The 21,231-nt window shown below is 40.7% G+C and overlaps 2 protein-coding genes across 3 annotated transcripts; one reads left to right on the top strand and one right to left on the bottom strand.

Moving 5' to 3' along the window:
- The first annotated feature begins 1,743 nt into the window (after nucleotides 1-1,743).
- mmp19 (matrix metallopeptidase 19) lies at nucleotides 1,744-6,672 on the top strand. The gene is made up of 9 exons (XM_042407455.1): nucleotides 1,744-2,254; nucleotides 2,394-2,479; nucleotides 2,648-2,778; nucleotides 4,150-4,362; nucleotides 4,467-4,712; nucleotides 5,449-5,568; nucleotides 5,928-6,092; nucleotides 6,193-6,320; nucleotides 6,437-6,672. Exons 1-9 carry the CDS (start codon nucleotides 2,165-2,167, stop codon nucleotides 6,665-6,667), a joined length of 1,410 nt encoding a protein of 469 aa, XP_042263389.1. The 5' UTR covers nucleotides 1,744-2,164; the 3' UTR covers nucleotides 6,668-6,672.
- An 80-nt stretch (nucleotides 6,673-6,752) lies between these two features.
- Nucleotides 6,753-20,418, bottom strand: LOC121894690 (transmembrane protein 198-like). Of its 2 annotated transcripts, none has more exons than XM_042407456.1 (5): nucleotides 19,834-20,416; nucleotides 9,853-10,101; nucleotides 9,116-9,691; nucleotides 8,848-8,996; nucleotides 6,753-8,658 (listed from the first exon to the last, which is right to left on the bottom strand). In XM_042407456.1, the coding sequence occupies exons 2-5, from the start codon at nucleotides 10,004-10,006 to the stop codon at nucleotides 8,509-8,511; spliced, it is 1,029 nt and encodes a 342-aa protein (XP_042263390.1). In that variant the 5' UTR covers nucleotides 10,007-10,101; nucleotides 19,834-20,416; the 3' UTR covers nucleotides 6,753-8,508. The 2 variants fall into 2 exon arrangements, with proteins under 2 accessions (XP_042263390.1, XP_042263391.1); XM_042407457.1 differs by having other exon boundaries at nucleotides 8,523-8,658; nucleotides 8,919-8,996; nucleotides 19,834-20,418.
- Between the last annotated feature and the right edge of the window lie 813 nt (nucleotides 20,419-21,231).

Here is a 21,231-nt window from a genome sequence, read left to right as displayed (position 1 = left end):
TTTCTTTCACCTTCTGGAAAATGTCGATTTGAGCTCTGCTGTTGGCACACAATACAAAGACAATCCTTTAGTGTTAGTGTGTCTTCAGGTTTAAGTCTGGGAGGTTCTTCTGAGGATGTGTGATGCCATCAATCCACCATGCACTCACATCTTGAGTCCAGGTGTTTGTGCGTCTAATGCTACTGTAACATTTACACTGGTTTTATACACTGCAGTCTACTGTGATCCTGTCCCAGATTATGCAAAGATAAAGGCACAAATACACGGGATGAGAATTTCATGAGATGACATCAACCTTTCATCATCCACAATTGAATATTTATAAATTCTGCAGACTTTTACATTGCTTTGGGTAATGAAGCAAGGTTTGGATGAAATCTACAGAAGTGTAAGCAATTCTAATTTGATCCAAAAATATGACACAACTGCTTTGCTGAGTTCGATTTAAACAAGCAGGAGTTGAATTTGGCAGACAAGGTGGAAGCAAAAACAGCAACAAAAGTTGCTGCTGACAGCTGATGCATGCTAATCAACTCATTTGACAGCCAAACAGCAGACAAACACACAGCCCTGACAATGGCATAATGTTATTTACACATCTAATAGACACAACGCAGCATTATGACTCACATTTGAGTTGTGTTTCTGACCACCTGAAGAATTTGAGTTCAATATTCACTCTACCTTCAGCTCTGTTTTGTTCTCAGTGGTCAACAAATATTTGTCTCTTCCTTGAGAATTTCACCAGCTAGTTGCTAACTTTGTCTGTCTTTGGAGCTGTGCAGCTTGTCTGCAGGTTTTTTTATTTGTTTTTTGTTGAAAACATCTTTAGATTGCAGCTGGTGGAAACAAAGTTTTTGAAAACTGACTGAACCGTGCGGTAACTTTGCTGGGCATTAAAATGTTAGCCTGCATTAGTCTGCCTATTAAAACACCAGTCAATCAATTTAGGAGTGATATGATTGTTTTGTTTAAATTTTGTTCACAAATTGGTGACTTGTAAATTCTCAAGATCACATATGTTTTCTTCACGTGACATGAATTTACTGTATTCAGTAATTGGAGGAGTACTTCTTCAATACCACAAATATAAAAATACTCCATTAGAAGTAGAAGTCTGCATTCAAAATGATACTAAACTAAAAGTACAGAAGTATTACCAATATAATGCACTCAAGAAGATTTATATTTTCTTAACAGAATCTCTATCTGCAAAGTAACTTGTAACTATAGCTGTCAGATAAATTTTGTCAAGTAAAAAGTATTTGAAATGAAGTAGATTGGAAGTATAAAGTAGCATAAAATGAAAAATTTCAAGTAAAGCAAAGTACCTCAAAATTATTCTTACTGTAAGTGCTGTCCTAGGTAAACATGCTTACGTCCACAGAATTAATTCCACATATTGTCTCCCATTTTCATTTTTCTGGTTCACTTTATCAAAAAGAAATATGAGTAGATCTTATTGTTTAATAATAGCAAAACAAGATGTCACAATACATCGAAAACATGTGCCAGCTTGCCAAACCTATATCTGATCTGTCCTTGCTTACCTGTCATCAGGGACGGGTCCAAAAATGGATCAATTTGTGTCTGAGTTGTAAATATTTGTCTCAGATGAAGAAGGTGTGGGAGAGACAGGAATGTGGAGATGGAGGGTGAGGCACCTTTTGTGGTTTAGGGCCATAATTTAATTGTGATACATATGACATACAATACAGCATTAACTCCAGCAAGTCAACAAAACGGGACATGGGAATGTTACAGTGATAGTTGTGTTCAGGGTGAGCGCCCTCTCTTCTGTGACAGTTAAACAGTGCCTTGTAGCTGAACTGAAGCCCACTACTGTGTGCTTTACTGCGGTCTCTTGGCTCTCTAAATTAGCCTGTAGATGACTACTACAGGATCTCCACGTCCTCTCTGAACAGCTGTAAGGTTTACCAGAAGACATATTGGCTGTAGGTCAGCTGGCTGCTCTTGTAATCCTCATTCTTCAGAGATGGATCATCATAGCCGCAGGGCTGACTCATGTGCCGCGCTGAGTTATAAACTACAAGAGCACTCGGAGAACAAACACAGTCTGCTGTGGGCCTTTGCTGAACACTTCTCAAGCTCCAAGCATTAGATCTGGATACTTAGTGCAGGATCTGTGCATAAAAACTTGGAGATGGACTACACAGGGCTGCTGGTGCTGCTTCTGGGGCTCACTGGCTCATTTTGTGCTGTGGTGCGATGGACAGAGTTAGATGAAGCAAAGGTAAGATTTCATTCTTTTAAATACACATTCACAACATGTAGTGTGTATAAGAATCTCAGTAGAGAGTTAACTACATAAATGAATTGGCCTACTTTATTCAGTGCAGTAAAGTTTCATTGTTTGCTTCTACATTTCACAGGCCTATTTAAAGCAGTATGGCTACCTGAACGACCCTGCTGATCCACAGGACCCTCATTATCTGGAGGAGGTCATTGAAGCTCTCAGGTAACATAGACTAGTGTCTTTTAATGGGAAACACAGGAAGCTACTGACTATGAGTTAATGTCATAGCACATGTGGAACAATACTCTAATACTGAAACTGTGGAGGAGGACGCTGTACTTCTTGTTTTTCAAGTCAGTTTGCAGATGTTTGATCCCTTTGTGTCTTCAGAGTATTCCAAAGGGTGAATGATCTGCCACCTACTGGAGAATTAGATAAAGCAACCCTGGATGTGATGAGGCAGCCCCGCTGTGGCATGGAGGACCCGTTCAACATGAAATTTCACAAATACAGAGTGATGGGTGAGTGAAAAAATGTGAACATTTAGTGGCTATAACTTAAGTTTAGTTTATTAACTTCAAAAATATGAATTAATCATTAATATAGCTGCCAGCTAATGTTTGGTTTCACATTCATTAGTCTAATAGAGTGTTAAAAGTTATGATGTTGATTATGGTGCAATTTTACCAAACTGTCAGCAAGTCGTTCATTAGTAGTAGTAGTTCATTATTTTTCTGTTCACTTCTTAAAGAGCACAAGTTAGATACACTGTTAGCATGTCCTGCAGCGTTAATAGTGTTTGTAATCCTAACTTTGACCACGGTGACGTATTTCCAGTACTCAGACTTTTACAAACAATTAAACTCTAGTTAAATGGTTGTATCTCTAAAGGCAACAACTTCCATCACCTTGATTTTAACTAGTGGTAGGAAGACTCAAGTGTAACTAAAACATACATATTTTCTTATTTCTTACTTATTATGATGAGAGCATAATTAGATGAGATCTTTGTGATGTGATTCTTGCATCGTACCAACCAGGACACTCAAAATTACAGAATTAAGTGTCAAAGTTACAGATAACTGTTCTTGGCTGACCGACTGTTCAGTGTGAATGAATCCTTTATTATTAAAATGCCATTTAAAAAAAACACAGTAAGACCTGGTGACTTGAAAGACAGCTTAAAGCTACAATAATCAATATTTGACTACTAGGGGGCAGAGGAACTTAAAACAAGCTAATGGACTCAGAGCTCTGACATATTATCTGGCTAACATGTTAGCAAACAATCACTTACTGACACATCCAGCAGAGCAACATTAGCATTTCCTTGCAATTGTCTTGAATTTCATATTTGATACGACAACTGCCGAGCACCAAAGTTATTCATGTTCATTTTCTACACATAGTGGCTTTAACTGATTAATAAACCATCATCTTCATATTTCCTGTATTAATCAGAGGTTGGTGACAAATGCTGTGGTCAAAAGATAACTTGTAAACTTGTTGTCTTTATTTATTTGATGTATATTTAGAGAGAAAAAAGAGGAGAGATGGTCAGTGCAGAGAAATATCTTTAATATGCTCAATTTGTGCACAAATTCAGGCACTGAAAGGCAAAAGGAACATAAAAAGGCAGCTATATTCAGAAGTACATTCAGAATTCTTCCTGTTTTGGAAGTAGATTCATCCACCGTTTCTGTACAGATTCATGAATGTATACTTGTCATGTTGTCACATTTTATTTTTACTTCAAATTTATGTTGAAATCTTTTTGGTGTAGACCAGAATTCTTAATTTAGCCTTATTTACAAATATAGAAAACTTGTGACTTTTGGTGAGGTAGTCAGTTCTGTTTCAGTGACTTAGAAAAAGTATTTTCTCTCTTTCAGGTCGTTGGAGAAAACGGGCTCTGACTTATCGCATCTACAACTACACACCTGACATGAAGAAGTCACAGGTGAAGGCAGCCATCCAGTCTGCCTTCAAGTACTGGGCTGATGTGACCACTTTGACCTTCAGAGAAGTCAACTACGGCAGAGCAGACATAAAGATCTCCTTCCATAAGAAAGATGGCTACTGCCCTGTCCCATTTGACGGCCGTGGTTAGTGTTTTCTATGAATACATGTGTTTATGTCTCATAGTGAAACACTATTCACTTGGCTCCTGGAACATGTAATCATCCCTGTTTATTTCTACCGCCTACAGGTCATGTACTGGCTCACGCTGAGTCACCAGAATCTGGTATTGTCCATTTTGATGAGGACGAGTTCTGGACAGAGGGAACTTATTATGGTACTAATCTGCGTATTGTAGCTGCCCATGAGATCGGCCACGCCCTCGGTTTGGGTCACTCTCAGTTCAGAAGCGCTCTGATGGCACCGGTCTACACTGGTTACCGTGCCAACTATAAACTGCACGCAGATGATGTGAAAGGCATCCAGGTGCTATATGGTGAGTGGATTAAGGAGTCAGCATCATGATGGTGTTTAAACTGCACCAGGACTGTGTCAATATCGATTGATTGTACCAGTGTGTGTGACTTTGCACACATCAATATTTGCAACTTGAGCGGGCACTTTGTTGGTGTCTTTTCATGCAACTCTTGGGAGACATCTTGTGTCCAGCAGTTAAACTTTTGAAATTAAATATATTTGCATATTCATAGATTCTGGATTTCTGGAACGAGGTAGAAAGAGTAGACGTCATTTAAAGAAGAATTTCTAACAAGATTATTGATTTTTTTTAATGGAAAAACATATCAAATTATTATTCAAAGCAGAGTATTTTTATATGTCTTAAAACATGATCTTTAAGGTATCAGAAATAATGTTTATCTTGTGTGTTAAAGTCAGAAAAACAGACAAAAAGAATATGGACTCATATATTGTTAGTGGATTTTTAAAATGCAGATATTGTTATCGGTGTCAGCCTCAAAAGTCCTGTATCAACCTACATTTGTGATTAACAACACAGCTCGTTCCACTATGTGCTGTCAACGGTTAAAATATAGTAATATTTTGTGTTATTAATATGTAATAATAAAATAAATAATACACATATTCATGCAAAAAGTCAACACATTCAGCTATATCTATCTGGCATGGAAAACAATATTGGGTTTCAATTTTTAAAATAAGGTAAGCACACATTCATCCTAAAACCTACAACTTCTTCTCTTTTATTATAGGCAAACGCGTCCCTGGCTCTTTAGAGAGTCCAACAACCCCAGAAATCCCCACAGAAGACAGCCCCAACACTGAGAAAATCCCTGACCCTTGCACTGCCACGCTGGATGCCATCATGTTGGGTAAGATATCAATCAGCTGTTGTTGTGGTGATGACAGGAGAAGCCCCACCTGCGAGGATCGTAGCCTGACTTTATGTTAGCTACGCTAGATTTACAGGGGACAGACAACATAATGTCAACTTAAATTAGGGGTGTTTGTGTGCTAAAATGCAAGTCTTGAGATGTAAGTTTTCAGTCAAAAAAAGCTACATTAGTTCATTTGTCCCAAAGCAGATTTTTGCAATGCTGATTGGTTGACCTCAAGTTCTTTTTCATAAGGGTTTACATTATTTTGTTAATGGGATATACATTATCCAAAGATTAAGCGCAGTCACAAAATGTGTCACAACCATTTAGGAGTTTACTGTTTGTTCACACAGGCCCATGGAGGAAGACCTTTGCTTTCAGCGGTGATTACGTGTGGACGGTCTCAGATATGGGACACAACACACCGATAAGGATTGACAGGCTGTGGAGGAATCTCCCTGGAAACCTGAGTGCAGCTGTGCACTCTCAAAGGACCAACAAGACATACTTTTTTAAAGGTACAGCTGTCCAACAGAGTTACACACCTGCTGTATACCTCCTGCTCTCCAGCTGTCAGTACAGAACTCATGTTAATGTTTGCACTGTTTCTGGTGACAGGCAGTAAAGTGTGGAGGTACAGCACCTTCCTGCTGGACTACGGCTACCCCAAACAAGTGAAACGGATCCCTCCTAATATCGATGCAGCCTTGTACTTGGAGAAGAACAAGAAGCTGGTCTTTATCAAGGTATCAAAACATGAGGAGCAGCAGCATTTTTAACATGTAACTGCATCTGTATTGCTCGTTTCTCTCCTTTCTGACTCAGTTTTTAATCCATCTCTCTGCTGTCTGCCTGTGTTTAGGGTTCAGAGCACTGGCAGTGGGATGAGATAAAGTACAATGACTTAAGTCACTACCCCAAGCCGCTCTCCATGCTCTTCACCGGAGTGCCATCCAGTCCTGATGCAGCCTTGACTTGGACCAACGGCAAGATCTTCTTCTTCAAAGGAGATGACTACTGGCGCGTGAACGAGCTCCTGACAGCAGACAGAGGATACCCACTTAGCAAGAAAGAGCGCTGGATGCAATGCTAGGGGTTGACCATCAGGGGGCAGCAGGCATTAAGAGGTCTAAAACAGGGGTGCTGGTTCCACTCCAGGGGGTATTGACAACCAAGCAACCTCAACAACAGTGATTAATAGTGAATTGTCATCAACAACAATTAAAACTAGTGTTGATTTCTTTTTTTTTCCACTGGATCTTATTATGACCAAGCTACTCCTCCTGCACAAAGCAGGCTGATTTTTGTGAGGCTTGAGCACAAAATGTGTGTTTTTGTGAATATTATGTAAGCTTTTGTATGATCTCAGGGAGAAATCAAGGGAGGCCTTCTGTTTTTCTCTCTGACATATGTGTTAGATTATGTGTCTTAATACATTCAGTAAGATGTAATATGATGATGGGAGTGTGCGCTTTCTGTTCAGACTTTTACTTTTTGTTTAACCAAAACACCTCTGAGGTATGTTCAGTGTTTTTAAATGTCACATAGTGATACCAAATGTTTCCATTATATATGAATCACACTGGTTTGAGAGAAAACATGTTGAACATCTGTCTCCTGGTTTTGAAAGTGAAAATCTAACGTACTGTCAGCAGTAAAACTGCTTTTCTGATCAAAATGCCCTGTCACCCGAAAGAGGACTGAAATAATGTTCAATAACGATGAAAGGCCCGTCTGTCCTGCGCTGTGTTTGTCTGCTAAAAAAAAACTTTGGAAGCACCATGGCAACCCTGACCAATTGCAGAGTAGGAAATCCTCCCCATGACCTCTTTATTGCCTATGAAAAATCTGGTGAGTAACGCTGCCAGTGTTGCTAAGAGCCCAAAAGAGACAAACAGTGCAATAGATCTGACTCAAATGAATAACAACTTTTCTTTTTTGTATCAAACACATTTATTTATCTTTGAAATTTCTATCAACAGGTATGTACAGATTCAGGTAACAAGTGCATTGTCCCTGCAAATTCAAACGACAGAAATGGATAATTATTAAAAAATCTACAAATTAACAACAAACATGCTTTGTGTTTTTTGTATTTTTTTTGTCCTTTTTCCATCACTACCGTGTACTTTGTCATTATATAAAATAAATTATAAAAAGTTTACTCAGATACTCCACAAGCACACACACAACAGTCTAAAATTCTTCACCAGCTGCTGAATTTTGACAGGAGCTACATTGCAAACACAAAAAAAAGGTCACAGAATTAGAGAGTGCTGCTAGAAAAGATCCTGCTAAAAGCTCCAGGAAAGAGCTTTTTAATAAAAACAGCTTTTTATTTGTATCATTTAGTTTGCTTCACTTTGTCATATTCTGCTCTCTCATCACACTCCATCTAAAATAAAAAATACACAAAATGAAAGCTGTTTAACTGATAAACTTTCACAAATCCTACGACCACACAGTTTAACAGTAAGACTGGTAATAACACAACACTTCATGGTAATGACTAACTTTTTTAAGTACAGTACATGTAATGTCAAACAAATTGCATTGTCCTATTCACTACAAAACAGAATTGCGTTTGTTTTTGAGGCTCGTACTTGCTGTTATGTATTTAATACACGATGAGAGGAAATGGAGGACCTTGCTTGGTTAGTATCTGTTTTCAGTGTTTCTCTGAGAAACACAGTGGTTGCAGTGGTTATAGCGTTCACCATACAGGAGCTTGACGCATCCTCTTTCTCCTAAAAAGCAGCATTCTTTTCCACCGATTGTTCTCTGTTAAACACAATAGAAAATCCAACCTCTCCACAAATCAGTTTAAGGGTAATAAAAACCCTGTGCTGCATGGAACAGTTTATAGGTTCTACTCTACGTTTAAAAAGTCACTACTGGAGAACCAGAGATCGCAGTCCCTTCTTATCTCTGTGCTCAGACCCTGACGACTGGGGTTGTGGCTGTGAGGGGCACGGTGGACCCGGTGTCGTAATCCAAGTCGATCATGGTGTGGTTGGCGGTGCCCTGGCTGCTAAGGGAAGTGCCAGTGCCCATCTGCCTGTCTCGCAGACTTTGCAGGTAGCTCTGAGAAGAAGGAACACGGAGAAAGAGAGGACGTGAGTGAGGAACATAGAAATGGTGATATCAACATGAAAAGGATCTGGAAGCAAGTCAGTTTTTTAAAGTTTTGTGATCGTACTGTTAAGCAGAGCTGATGCCATAAACACACAATGATCAGTAACTACAGCACACGCCATGTTGGGTGACACTGACCGGTGCCAGTAGATCCCCAGCGTAACGTTTCACTGGGGTGGGTTTACGGCGGTACGTGCCTTCCTGCCCACCTGCCTGCTGTCGCTTCTTGGCGTCCTTCTCTCGAATCCGCATCAGTTGGACTCTCTTCTGTCTCCGACTAATAACGACTAAAAGGAGAAGGAGAATTCAAAAGCAAGTTTTTAGCATGTTTTTTTAAAAACATCTGACCTATCCCAAAAACACTGCCAGAACCTCACTGAGCGAAAACATCATGATATTAAATTACCCTCGGTGTGTGAGAAGCTGTCATCTGTCAGTTTCCACTGGACCAGCACTCCTATAAGGCTGAGGGCGGGCCAGATGCCCAAAATGACCCAGCTGTACCAGCAGAGAGGTGGCCCGGGTGTGAGGCGCAAGCATTCATACACGTGCGTAGCCAAAGCCAGCATCTCCACAAAGTAGTCGGCACACACCGTCATGATAGCTGCCCCGAACACGGCCGTGGACAGCATGGTGAAGAGCTTCTGCCACTGTAGAGTCAGCACGGCAAACAGCATGCCTGTTCCCAGAAGAGCACCCAGGGGCACCCAGACTGTGGTGGGAGTGTAGAACTGGTGAGTGATCAGCAGGGCAGCGAGAGCCAGGAGGAGGCCCAACAGCAGGCCGGTCATGAAGAGGCCGACACTTCGCACCAGCATAGTGACCAGGCCACACAGCAGGCCTATACCGAGGCCGATACCCGCGCTGGCCTCGACGCTCAGCTGGGTGTCCAACACATGCTCCTTGTGGCACAGCAAGAAGATGATGACAGAGCCGAACATCAGACCAGACAAGAACATGACGGCCTTGAAACAGCGGTAACCTAAAAGAGGAGAGACAGGATAGAGCTACGATGAGGAACTGTGGAGTAAATCTATTGATACGTGTACAATCAGAATGATTGATATTTTGATAGCGTGTGATATCATCCCAAGTTTCAGCTTGCTCAATTTTGAGGAATGTGAGGAGGCGGGGGGTTCTCACCAAAGAAGCAGTAGATGATGCCGAAGAGGCAGCACATGGAGCAGATGACGGCAGGGATGATGTCATACTTCCTTTCTATTTCCAAGCTACAGGCGTCAACCTCGGCTATGCCTGCCCCCGCCGCTTCAGAGCTCAGCCCAGTGGGATCTGCCATTCTGGGTGTATGTCGGAGGCTGCGGGGCTGGCTGAAGTCTGGGATGAGGGTAAACCAGACCTGTTATCTCAGGTCCATCTGAGCACGTTTGGTGACTGTAAAAGACGAGAAAATATTGATGAATGAACTATGTGTAAAATAAAGTAGTTTTGTCCCCATCAACACAGAAAATTCAGAGGTAAAGGTGAAATGTGAAATCTTCAGGTCAACTGTGACTTCTTCCTTGCTGCTACTATAGCAACATGGTGGGCCTTGTGAAAGAGGATCCGCTCCCTATGTAAATATAAAGGTAATGAAAACACAATGATTCCTGTTTTCATGCGATTATACACTTATTAAAACATACTCATGAATATTATATTCCATTGCTGTCAAGTCTGTTCTGCTAGATGAAAACTAGACCTTTAACTAGATTGGTAACTTTTATCTGGTTTTATGTTAAATTAGCAGTTTTTATCTTCTGTTTAAGTTCATTCTTAAATTCTTCAAACTGTGATTTGACCTCTACTTTAGCACTCTTGTTGCAAGGATAAACACAGGAGATATAGCTCATACTATACAATTAACTTCAATCTAAAATGGTCTAAAGCCTTCATTTTTATGTAATTGTGTATCTACATATCTATAACAAGTAGTTCAAATTTTTCATTTCTGTCTCAGCAGACGAGCACTGAGTAGTACTCTTGAAAAATCATATATGATAGTTTAAGCTGGCAGGCCTGTAGAGAGCCACAGAGGGCTGCAGCGAGGCCCAAGGCTTATGGGTGGACTTCAGTTTCTGAGGCTGCTGGCAGGCCTCCTATATGATCTCACCACAGCTGAGATCCGATTACAGCTAACTCACGTTTTCTACTTGAGACACACAGTCAGGAACAGTCGGTCCTGCATGTTCTCTTTAATACTTTCCAGTTCTTTCTCTTTCCGTCTTGTTTATTTGCTACCTCGTCTCTCCTTCTTTACCTGAAACTTTCCGCATCTTAAACCGGTTTTTATTTCAAAAGCGCAATGTGGCTCGTTTGTTTCGCCTACACAAGGCTGTGTAATTTGTATGTCCTGCCTATGAATGACTTTACATGGAAAAAATGAGAGCTCATTGGAACATTTTCTTTTCTTCTTCAGTCACTCGCAGCTCTTCAGTACCTATCTGTCTTTTCTCTTTCTTTCTGGTTTCTATCAGAAATGTCTCATTCTTTCACTGACAACTGAAAACAGCTAAAATGTTCAGACATTTTGTTGACTACAGCAGGTCAAACAGAAAACTGGAGTAAGACAGACCCAAAATTAAATCTAACTTTTCTTACAGAATGAGCAGTGATTTCTATATACAATCAAGCCTGTAATCTTCACATCAACTCCTGCGAACTTACAATGAGGAACCAAACTCTCTTGTGGGATAATATAAAACTATACACAGGGGTCTAGGCAGCACAGTAGCTCAGTGGTTAGCACTGTCACCTCACAGCAATAAGAGATCAAATGTGATGGCTAGCTGGTGCCTTTCTGAGCGGAGCATGTGAATCCGAGTGTAAATGTGTTGTGACAGATTGGCTTCCCTTTCCCAATAGGTGAGGACTGCAGCCTTCTGTGACCCTGAACAGGACAGACACAGGAACCTCGATTGTTAGGAGCTTTTGTTTCCCTCTGGTTTGGGCGTAACTGTGGTCGGCCTCTCTGTGTTGGTGTAGATTTAGTCATATGAGAAGAGTTTTTTTAATGTTACAAACTGGACCATGTTTCTCCAAAAAGATTACATTACTGTATGTATAAAAAATGAACCAACGAGCCTTTTTTTGTATACCTAAAACTGTCATTGATTGCTGTTGTTTGTCACTGTGTTTTGCCCCCATCTGCATTTGTCCAATATGACATGAATGCAGCATAATCCCACCTGGTTGGTTTGGATATATAACACCTGCACCAGTCAACCTCCTGGAAAGAACTTCATTTGAATCTCTTGTGGTTGACTCTGCTCTAAAGCCTTTCCCCTATTTTACAGATCACTGACCTTGAGCTATTTGCAATTGAAGTAATTTTTTAAAGAAATGTGAAACTTGATGAATGTTTTATTCTGCTACTCAAAGGTTACATCATGTACTATATAGATACGGTATATAATAAAATAAATCTACGATACAAATTTTTTTTAAAAAGTGAATTTGAACCTGATCTAGTTGAGTATAAACCAAGACAAACATATCTGTGATTTCATGTGTCTTGCTTCATGTTCTACATACAGCACAATCACATTTGAAAGTAACTTACCACAAAATCTTGTGGGTGGGTAATAAACTTGTAACACATCACATTACACAGCAGCTTATGTCTACAGTAATTACTGTAATTGGACACTAACGAAATTTGCCACAACTTCCTTTATTGCTTCTAGTAGGCCAGGACTATGAATGAATGTTTTGTGGTCAGCTCATAGCTAATTCATCAATGTTAACAGAAAATAATAAAGTCCAGTGTCCTCCTTTTCTTCTTTCCCTTTCTCTGTTAAAGTTTGGTATGTAAAAAATAATTTTTTTGCTTTAACACAACAGCTAGCACTGTGAGTGTGAACTAGTTAATATTTCAAACACCAATTTAACAGTAATTTACTTAACTCTACACGCACACCCATGGACACTCCTGTATCTCTGTGCATCTGCCTCATGTTACCCCTCCGTGAGTCACAATGGTGTCCTATGTCTAGCAGCTTTGGAAGTCCTTGCTGCAGTGGGAGAATAGAGCCATTATGGGGCATAACAAAGACTCTGAGGCCCATGCTGTGACCTCTAGTGGCACTCAGAGGAAACCATGCGGACGAAAAAGGAGACCACATAAAGATGGCTGAGAGCACCAAGGAGACTGGTAGATCCCAAGTGTTTGCTTTAAGATGGGTGCCAAGTATTTGCCTTCAGAGGGCTGGTGAGTGATGAGGGAAGGGGGTCTAACTACAAGTAAACCTATCTGTCTCAATGACTGAACTCTCCCTGAGCTCCCAAGCTGAATTTTCTACAGGCTAAAGTCGCCTGGCAACTATTTCAATGCAAGTCAACAACACTAAGAGTATACAGCCAGGCTAGTGGCTCTATGAGGTTGCTTTGAGATAAACGCTAACATTAGCATGCTCATAGAGATGCAAAGACCTGGACAAATTCAAACTTTGATGATCATGATGATGGCAATAGATGAAAAGTCAGACAATATTTCAAATTTGGATTGAAACTAATTTCTAATACTTTTTAGATGCCAACTATTATATACATGATACCCTAAATTACATGGTTAGAAGGCTATTGTGGATTTGGGTTTCCAGTGGCTTTAACACACTATAAGTGTCTGCTGCAGATGATGAGCTGTTGGAATATTATGTTGCCCTTGACACAAAACTTTGCTCAGGAGTTTACTCCCCCTGAACAAACACTGCAGGGGGCTGAGTAGCACAGATTTGAGTGCTCAGCTGTTGAAGAATAGGCAGGGCTGACTACAAGTTCCCCACATAGCTAATTTGGGTGTGTTTAATCAAGGGGTGGGCGTGTGTGATCACAGCCAAAGAGTCTGCAAGTTCTCCTCCAACCTGACAGCCAGGGCCAGCTGAGAAACTGAAAACCTGCAGTGTTATGATTTGGCTGTCTGACAACTTAGTTTGGAGGACTCTCCCAAGAATGTGAGATGCACCAGGGTGTGCGCTCTGCAGTTGCAGCCATAAATCCTGCCACCCTAAGCTGAACACCCCAACCAGCTGAAAGACTGGTGAGGTCTAGACAACAAGAAGCATGGAGATAATGCCGCTGCCACAGTGGGGGTTGTTAAAATGGATTTCCATATTGTGCTAAGCATAAAACTGCATAAATTCATACTCTTCATCACAATAGCATCTGCTTTCACTCTGGATGGAACATATTGAGCAAGATCATATGGGCAACTACCGCGCTTCCTGCCTTTCCACAGCAGGAAGCTCAGGACCAGATGAGGAAGTGGAACATCAGGTTTCAGCAGGAACTGACCCCTGTGTTTGTGATAGAAACGTCAGATCATCAACACTGAAGCTTCACTTCACCTAACAACAACAAGCTAGACTTCAGTTGAGAAACTGGGGCTGGAAAACACCAAGCAGCCAACTACAGTAGGACTTTGCGTCACTAAGAAAGTTTGCATTGTCAGTACAAACCAATAGATGTGAGAAAAGAACTTGAAAAGATCTTTGGCCATACTAGGGAAACAGCAGGAACGGCAGCCTTGCAATATGATGAAAATAAGCTTGTAATCTGTCTTGCTCGCTAATCTACATATACACTTGCCATTGTGTCACTGAGTGCCTCTACTTGCATGACTAAGACTATTTCAGTGGGGTGTTTGTGCACGGTAGCCACTGCTGTGTTGGTGTGCTGTCACAAATTAAATAAGCCCCTTTCATACATGCATGACAACCCTCAAGTTAACCGAACATTACCTGGAGGAGCTGTATGTGTGAACGCAAATGTCCAAATCAGTCGGACCGGACGTTAAACGGACTTTATCATGTCAGCTCCCTAGTACAAAGTCTGTGTAATGTCAGATTGAGCCCATGTGTGAATACTTCTCCGGATAATTCATAGTGAGCAAGTGAGCGCGTTGATGACGTTTCTATCATGCGGCTGGTGCTGGATAAACGCAGAAGGGAAGCTAAGCTGCAATGTTTTGAGTGGGCCTGAACGCTCCGCTGTGAAGCTAGCGCTAATGGAAGAGAGGACTTTCTGTGATTTCTCGTAAAATAAAAGCAGTTTTATTTCTGGTGAAAAGCACCAAATACAACCACAGCATCATTTTTGCGTCATGTCCTGCCTCCTGCATGCTCTACCCAGGCGCCAACCCTCGCCTAAAGCAAATGGAGTATTTCCAGGTGAGAACGTAGGCTATCTGACACAGACAACATCCTGTTGTGTGCTACATGTGTGAAAGGGCAACTCTTGACTCTCCAGATATTGTCCAGAGTTCATATGAACCTAATGAACAAAGCACCACATGATATTCAGTTTACGCTTTTTACAGACTTTGAATGTTCAGGGGTTTTGTTATGCTTATTCATATATTCTGCATTTGAGCTCCATGCAGCCATATTTAAACCAGAATGATACACAGATTATTTTAATAACTGACACAATCCTGAGGCCAAAAACTCTCAGCTGTTATGTTCACCAGTCACACAATAGTCACATTCTTGTCATTTGTAGTAGGTCAGGGCTTTAAGGCCCTGTTCAGACCTAGTTTTAAAATCCAGATTTATCCTTCCTCCCTGCTGAAGAACAACAAACTCAAACACAAACAAATAAATATAATAAAACAATAAAATTAGAGCATTGTGGTGGCTATTTGGTACTTCATACATTTTAAAACCTTATCTGAGGGCTTGCCACAGGAAAATCATCTGCAGACTATTTTAAGAGCTTTGTTTTGCTATAAACACACCTCAAAGTTGACTTTGTGGCCCTGGGGCTACATTTGCATGCGCACTACACAATGAGTCTGTGACCTTTGAATGTGTCTTGAGCGACTTGTTCCCAGTGCATCCTCTTTGCATTGTGGGTACATTCACTACAGCTTTTCACTTCCTATCACATCACCAAAGTGCCATTTTAGGGCCAAGTGTGATTAGAAGCAACATCAACAAGACTTAATCTTCTCCTGCACAGCTCTGAGATGTAACTGTCCTTTCATTCTTTCATTCGCAGGTCTATTTTCTTCTATCAGCTGTCTCCCCACAGTGTCACATGGTCTTTGCCTAGTCATCAGCTGTTTAAGTCACAGCTGTAACAAGACAAATCAGCCGTTTACCAATAAACACGATTTAATGCAACTCTTTGACAAAGAGATAGCACCTTGTCTTTTAGGGGTTAATTATGAGGACAAAAATGAAACTCTGGTGCAGTTTTTCAAAGTAAATTCATTGCACAGCGTGGTCTCCAGAAATGATGCAAAACTATTCCCAATATTTGGCTCTCATAGCTGAGCCAATCAACTAAATTTTGCAAACAGCATAATTCGAGCTCTTAGCTCTTATTACCCAGAGCACAGTAATAAAAAGTAACATTTTGCAACATCTGGCTGGATTCTACAGTTTTGGCAGCTGTTAGATTGACAATACTGTATGTCAGTCATAATCTTGTAAAATTGGCTGTAATTGAAGTCCAAAATAATAAAGATCATTTCCAAAACAATGAATCAAATTTAGATTCTACTGTAAAATGCCAAATCATTTTCTCTGTGGCCTTAGACCTCCATAATGGTCAGTGGGGATTATTTTATTAGTAGTATCGCTAACTTCTTTCCACCCTCATAATCTCTCTAAATTCATGCCTGCCTGACTTTAGTCTAAACAATAGAGGCCTTTCAACTTAAGACTGCAGAGAGCTGCTTATGGAGAGGCATGGAAAAAGATCAGAAACACAATAAGGAGCCTTTTGAAGGGAGTCACAAGGTTATGGTTCACGCGTTATACGGTACTGTACATCTAAAATACACATGGTCATTAATGTTATAAAATCCAGAGCAAGTACTAATATTCGTCCACCAATGTGCTCCAGTGAGCTGGAGTTTGTGATCCAGCAGCAGCAGCAGCAGCAGCAGCAGAGGAAGGTACAGTGTGTGCAGTAAGGAGGGGCATTTCCACAACGCTCTATTACAGTTTGTGGCAGAGAGCAGCATTTAGTAGGCGTTGTGGTGGAGACTGTGTCCATATGTTAGTGAGAGCGTGACAGTACAGCACTGTGTATGAGATAATATGTGCTGCTGATGAACCCTAGGTTGGCGTGGAGAAACTAAATGTGACCACCCACCCTACAGAAGTGTCCTTGAGCAAGACACCAACACCCAAGGGATATCACAATAGGATCATAGTTTGTTTGTTTTTTTTAAACTTTGATTAGCTCTCATCAAATTTTTCATTTGTTTTCTACACAGGGAGTCAATCACAAAAAACAGAGATGCTTAGGCGCACTGCCAAAGTAAAATCAAATAAGCCATTTATTGAATTGTGATCATTTGTAGATAAGTTTGCTGTGGTGGCAGAAGAGGAGTCAGAACACAGTGGTGGCTCAGACCTCCATGCAGTGCCTATATATGTCTGCAGTTCCTCTACTGCAGCTCTATCATTTAACCCTCTTTGTCAGATTCCAGTCTACAATAATTGTACCTCCAACAGAGATCTCATGAGCCTAAAATATCACAAACTGTATGTCCTTCATTTTCCAAGCCAGCGCAACACCCATCTCATGTCACATAACTCTAACCAATGTTTAAAGTGCTATAAGTAGTCTACAGATGGATGTTTCGAAATGACTGGTATCAGTTTTTATGTGGTATTCGTGTGACAATGGGCTTTTTTTTGCACCCAGAACGGAGATCTTTCTGTCTCGGGGACAGACACAAACTCAGGATGTTCTTCAGACATTTTCTCTCAGATAGCAGGGCACTAAATTAGCACCAACCACCAACCAACTGCTGGTAAAATATGCAAGTAGCTGGTAGATTTGCTTCACTCACCACACACAGGGTTATGAAAAAGTATTCAATTAGTCACCTTCTACCTCATCAAAACCATATTTAGTAATGTAACTCACCATATTACTCATCTCTGCGCTACGTAGTAAGCACAGATGAGAAAAAATGAAAGATGAACAAAACTTTACTTTGGTTGTCTTTACTTATTACTTACGTTCTTACTTACAAGGAGTCGACTAATCATTCGCTAGAAAATGAATCACCAACTATTTCGATAATCGATTAATTGTTTTGAGTCATGTCCTAAGAAAAAAAAGGTTAAAATTCTCTGGTTCCAGCTTCTCACATGTGAATATTTTCTGGTTTCTTTAGTCCTCTATGATAGTAAACTGAATATCTTTCAGTTGTGGACTGTTGGTCGACATTTTAGGTTGTATCTTGGGCTTCGGGAACCAGTGATCAACATTTTTCACCATTTACTGACTTTTTAAAACCAAAAGAACTAATCAATTAATCAAGAAAATATACTGTCAGATAAATCGATAATGAAATAATCGTTAGTTGTAGACCTTCCTTTTCTACACCAGTGATGTACTGTCCTAGAAGAGGAGAAAGTCACAGGTACTGAGCATCATGGTCTCCTTATCAGATTAACTGCAGCAGATTATGCAACAGCTCTTCTTTAACACTGCTCTTATTCATAATGACAAGCTCTGAGTCCCTCCTCACTGTTATCCAGATGTACATCATCTGGACAAATGCAGGAGGCCTGAGTGAGCATGTGAGTCAGATGCAGCTGAACCCTGAACCCAACCCTTCTGAGGTAAACTCACATTAATACTTATTATTCAGCAGCGTTTCCGATGAAGTTAATCTTTTTCAGTTGAACAGTAAAACATGGAAATCCCCGATATCTTTTAAAACAGGCTCTAAAAAGTCAGCTTCAGTCAGCCAAAGGGATGTGTTTTATAATGTAAACTGGCCAAAAAGAAAGAATTGTTCATTTCATTTTTATTTCATACTACAAAATACAGTCAACAACCACTGCTGCCATCGTATTGAGATGGTAGCCTATGATCCGGTTGTCTTGGAAAAAAAAAGACTGCTTGTGTTGAAAGAAGAAAGCAGATCTAAACACAGTAATTACCCAAACTTAAAATTAAAGTTTGTAAAATAGGAATTCAAACATTGCTGTGTGAGTCAGCTGCTCCCACTGACTACAGTTTCTCCCCAGAAAGACTCTTCTGAGAGCTGCTAACAGTATTTTTAACATAATTTAGTCGTAATGTCGTATCACTTGTTGAAGACAAGTGAGCATGTGGCGTTAGCATATTCTAACAGCAAAGACCAGACAAAAATGAGACGCTTGCGTAGGTGCTAATTAAAAGACACCATGCAAAACAACATGTGCAGTCTGACTCTCATCAACCCCTGCTCTTCATGCCTTCTTTCCTGCCTTCTCTTTTTTCCCCCCCCAAAGCAGGGAAGGGCTTCCTCTCTGCCTTTTCAAAGGGGCAAAACCATCTGTTGCAGGCTGACAGTGTAGGTTAAGGGGGTGCACTGAGGGGGTGTAACTACAGACTGCACTCCCCAGTAAAGACAGGACCTGTAAGCTGTCATCACACTGCCCAAAAACCAAGAGGCACTCCCACCCTGGGTCACACAGCAGAACCGCAGGGCCCACGCTATGTGGGTCATAAGGAGACATGAAAAGTTTGCCTTAGAAAATGCAGGATGTCTCTATATTGTTTCTATATAAGATGCAAGTTCAGATTTGTCAAACAACCTGTTGAGTTTAGATGAGAAATAACGGAATTGATGAGAAGCAAATCAGTATTTATTCACTATTTTATTAAGAAACGTAAGTTAGGCTCTCCTGCCATATTCCACAAGCATAACTTCTACATAACTAACTTAAAACCTGGAGTTGTTAGTCAGTATTGATTAAAGCGTGAACGATAAAGCCCTTATTGTCCTCCATCATTATGTATTTGTCCTCAAATGCTGAAGTATATGAATTGTATTAAGTCCTTGAAGTGTAGAGTGCTTCAAAAGGAGAGCAGTCATGGCAGCAGCCTGGCCAATGCTACGTGTTATTACAAACACTTCCAGCTGTAGAGTTTGGCTCTGATCAGTCAGTGTCTGGGGTGGAATCGCTCAACTATAATCAATCATCAGTAATGAAATATGCCGCTATTGTTTTCCACTGACACACCGGAGTTAACTGAATTCAAAGGTCCAATGACATGAGTCTAACAAACATACAACCAAACGAAGAGTACAGTCTAACTAATGTAAACACGTGTCACAAAAATATAACTTTCTGCTTCAGTAAAAGTGATTTTTTTTTTTTAAAGACTTACCGATGAGCTTGTGTGTTCTGCGGTTGTAACGTTAACTTCTCCCCCGTCAGACAGGAAAAACACCCCACCATTCACAAGCACAAAAGCGGCGGTAGGGTACCAGGGAAAACCGGTTTTCTCCCAACTTCTCCCTAGGCTCTGTTTTAAACTCACAGGCTGCAATAATAAGCCGACAACAACGGCATCTTTTTTTCTTCTTTCTTTTTCTGTCCCCGCCTCACGCAAACCTTCTAAAAGGCGAAACTAGCTCTGGCCAGCGCTGTGTGCGTGAGGGAGGTTTAGCTAGTTTCCACTCTCAGATAACTTTGTGTTACTAAATTAGCCGTTGACGCTCCCGTCTAACGTCCACCTCGGTGGAAAATCTTCACCAACAACATCCCCCCCACCTCCTCCTCCTCCTCCTCATACACCTCCCCTCTCCCCTTTCTCTGTGCTGGAGTAAATGGCACTTTAAAAAAAACAAAGGAGAAAACCGTTTTTCCCCTCTGTCCCTCCGAGGCAATCCCCCCTCTGGATCTCCATCCAACGCCGTCAGTTAGTCCGTTGGAAGGGCGGGGAGAGGAGCTGGGCTGCCGGGGCATCCGCTGATGAGATGGTGTGTGTGTGTGTGGGGGGGGGGGGGGTCCTAACTACAGCTGTAGTTACATTTTAACAACAAGCTATAAGCGACTGAAGAGCCAGATATAACAATATATATAACAGTATCCAGTGGTGGGAAGTAATTTATTTAAGTAATGTATTTAAGTACAGTTTTGAGGTTCTTGTACTTTACTTGAGTATTTCCGTTTGATGGTACTTCATACTTCCACTCCACTACATTTCAGATATTGTACTTTCCACTCCACTACTTTATTTGACAGCTTTAGTTACTTTTCAGATGAAGATTTGACACAATGGATAATATAACAAGCTTTTAAAATACAATACATTGTTAGAGATGAAACCGGTGGTTTCCAACATACTGGCTTTTGACGTCTTACAAAGTAGTGATTTTCCCTCTAAACTTTTCACATGGTTTCATTTCAATAAATGTTCAAATGATTCACCAAAAATCAAAGATTAGAGAAAAAGTCCCAAAACTGAAAACAGATTTGTGTATCAGAAGTTTGTTTTTTCTTCTTTCCTCTCCCATTAATCATCTCATGACCGCTCAGATTTATCTGGTGTCCCCTTGGAGGGGCCCGACCCTAGTTTGGGAACCACTGGACTACACTAGCTATCTGTATATAAAGTAGTTCAAACTAGCTCCACCTCCAGCAGCTACAACAGTAACATGCTGCTTACACACTGATGCTTCAGTATTAATAATATAATAATGTCATATATAATATTATCAGTTAGAGGGACCAAACCACTACTTTTACTGCAATACTTTAACTACATCAAGCTGATAATACT

Source organism: Thunnus maccoyii, chromosome 3, assembly GCF_910596095.1.
Source record: "Thunnus maccoyii chromosome 3, fThuMac1.1, whole genome shotgun sequence".
NCBI lineage: Eukaryota > Metazoa > Chordata > Actinopteri > Scombriformes > Scombridae > Thunnus > Thunnus maccoyii.
The sequence above is the reverse complement of the archived record's forward strand: the minus strand, read 5'-3'. Positions and strand labels throughout refer to the sequence as shown.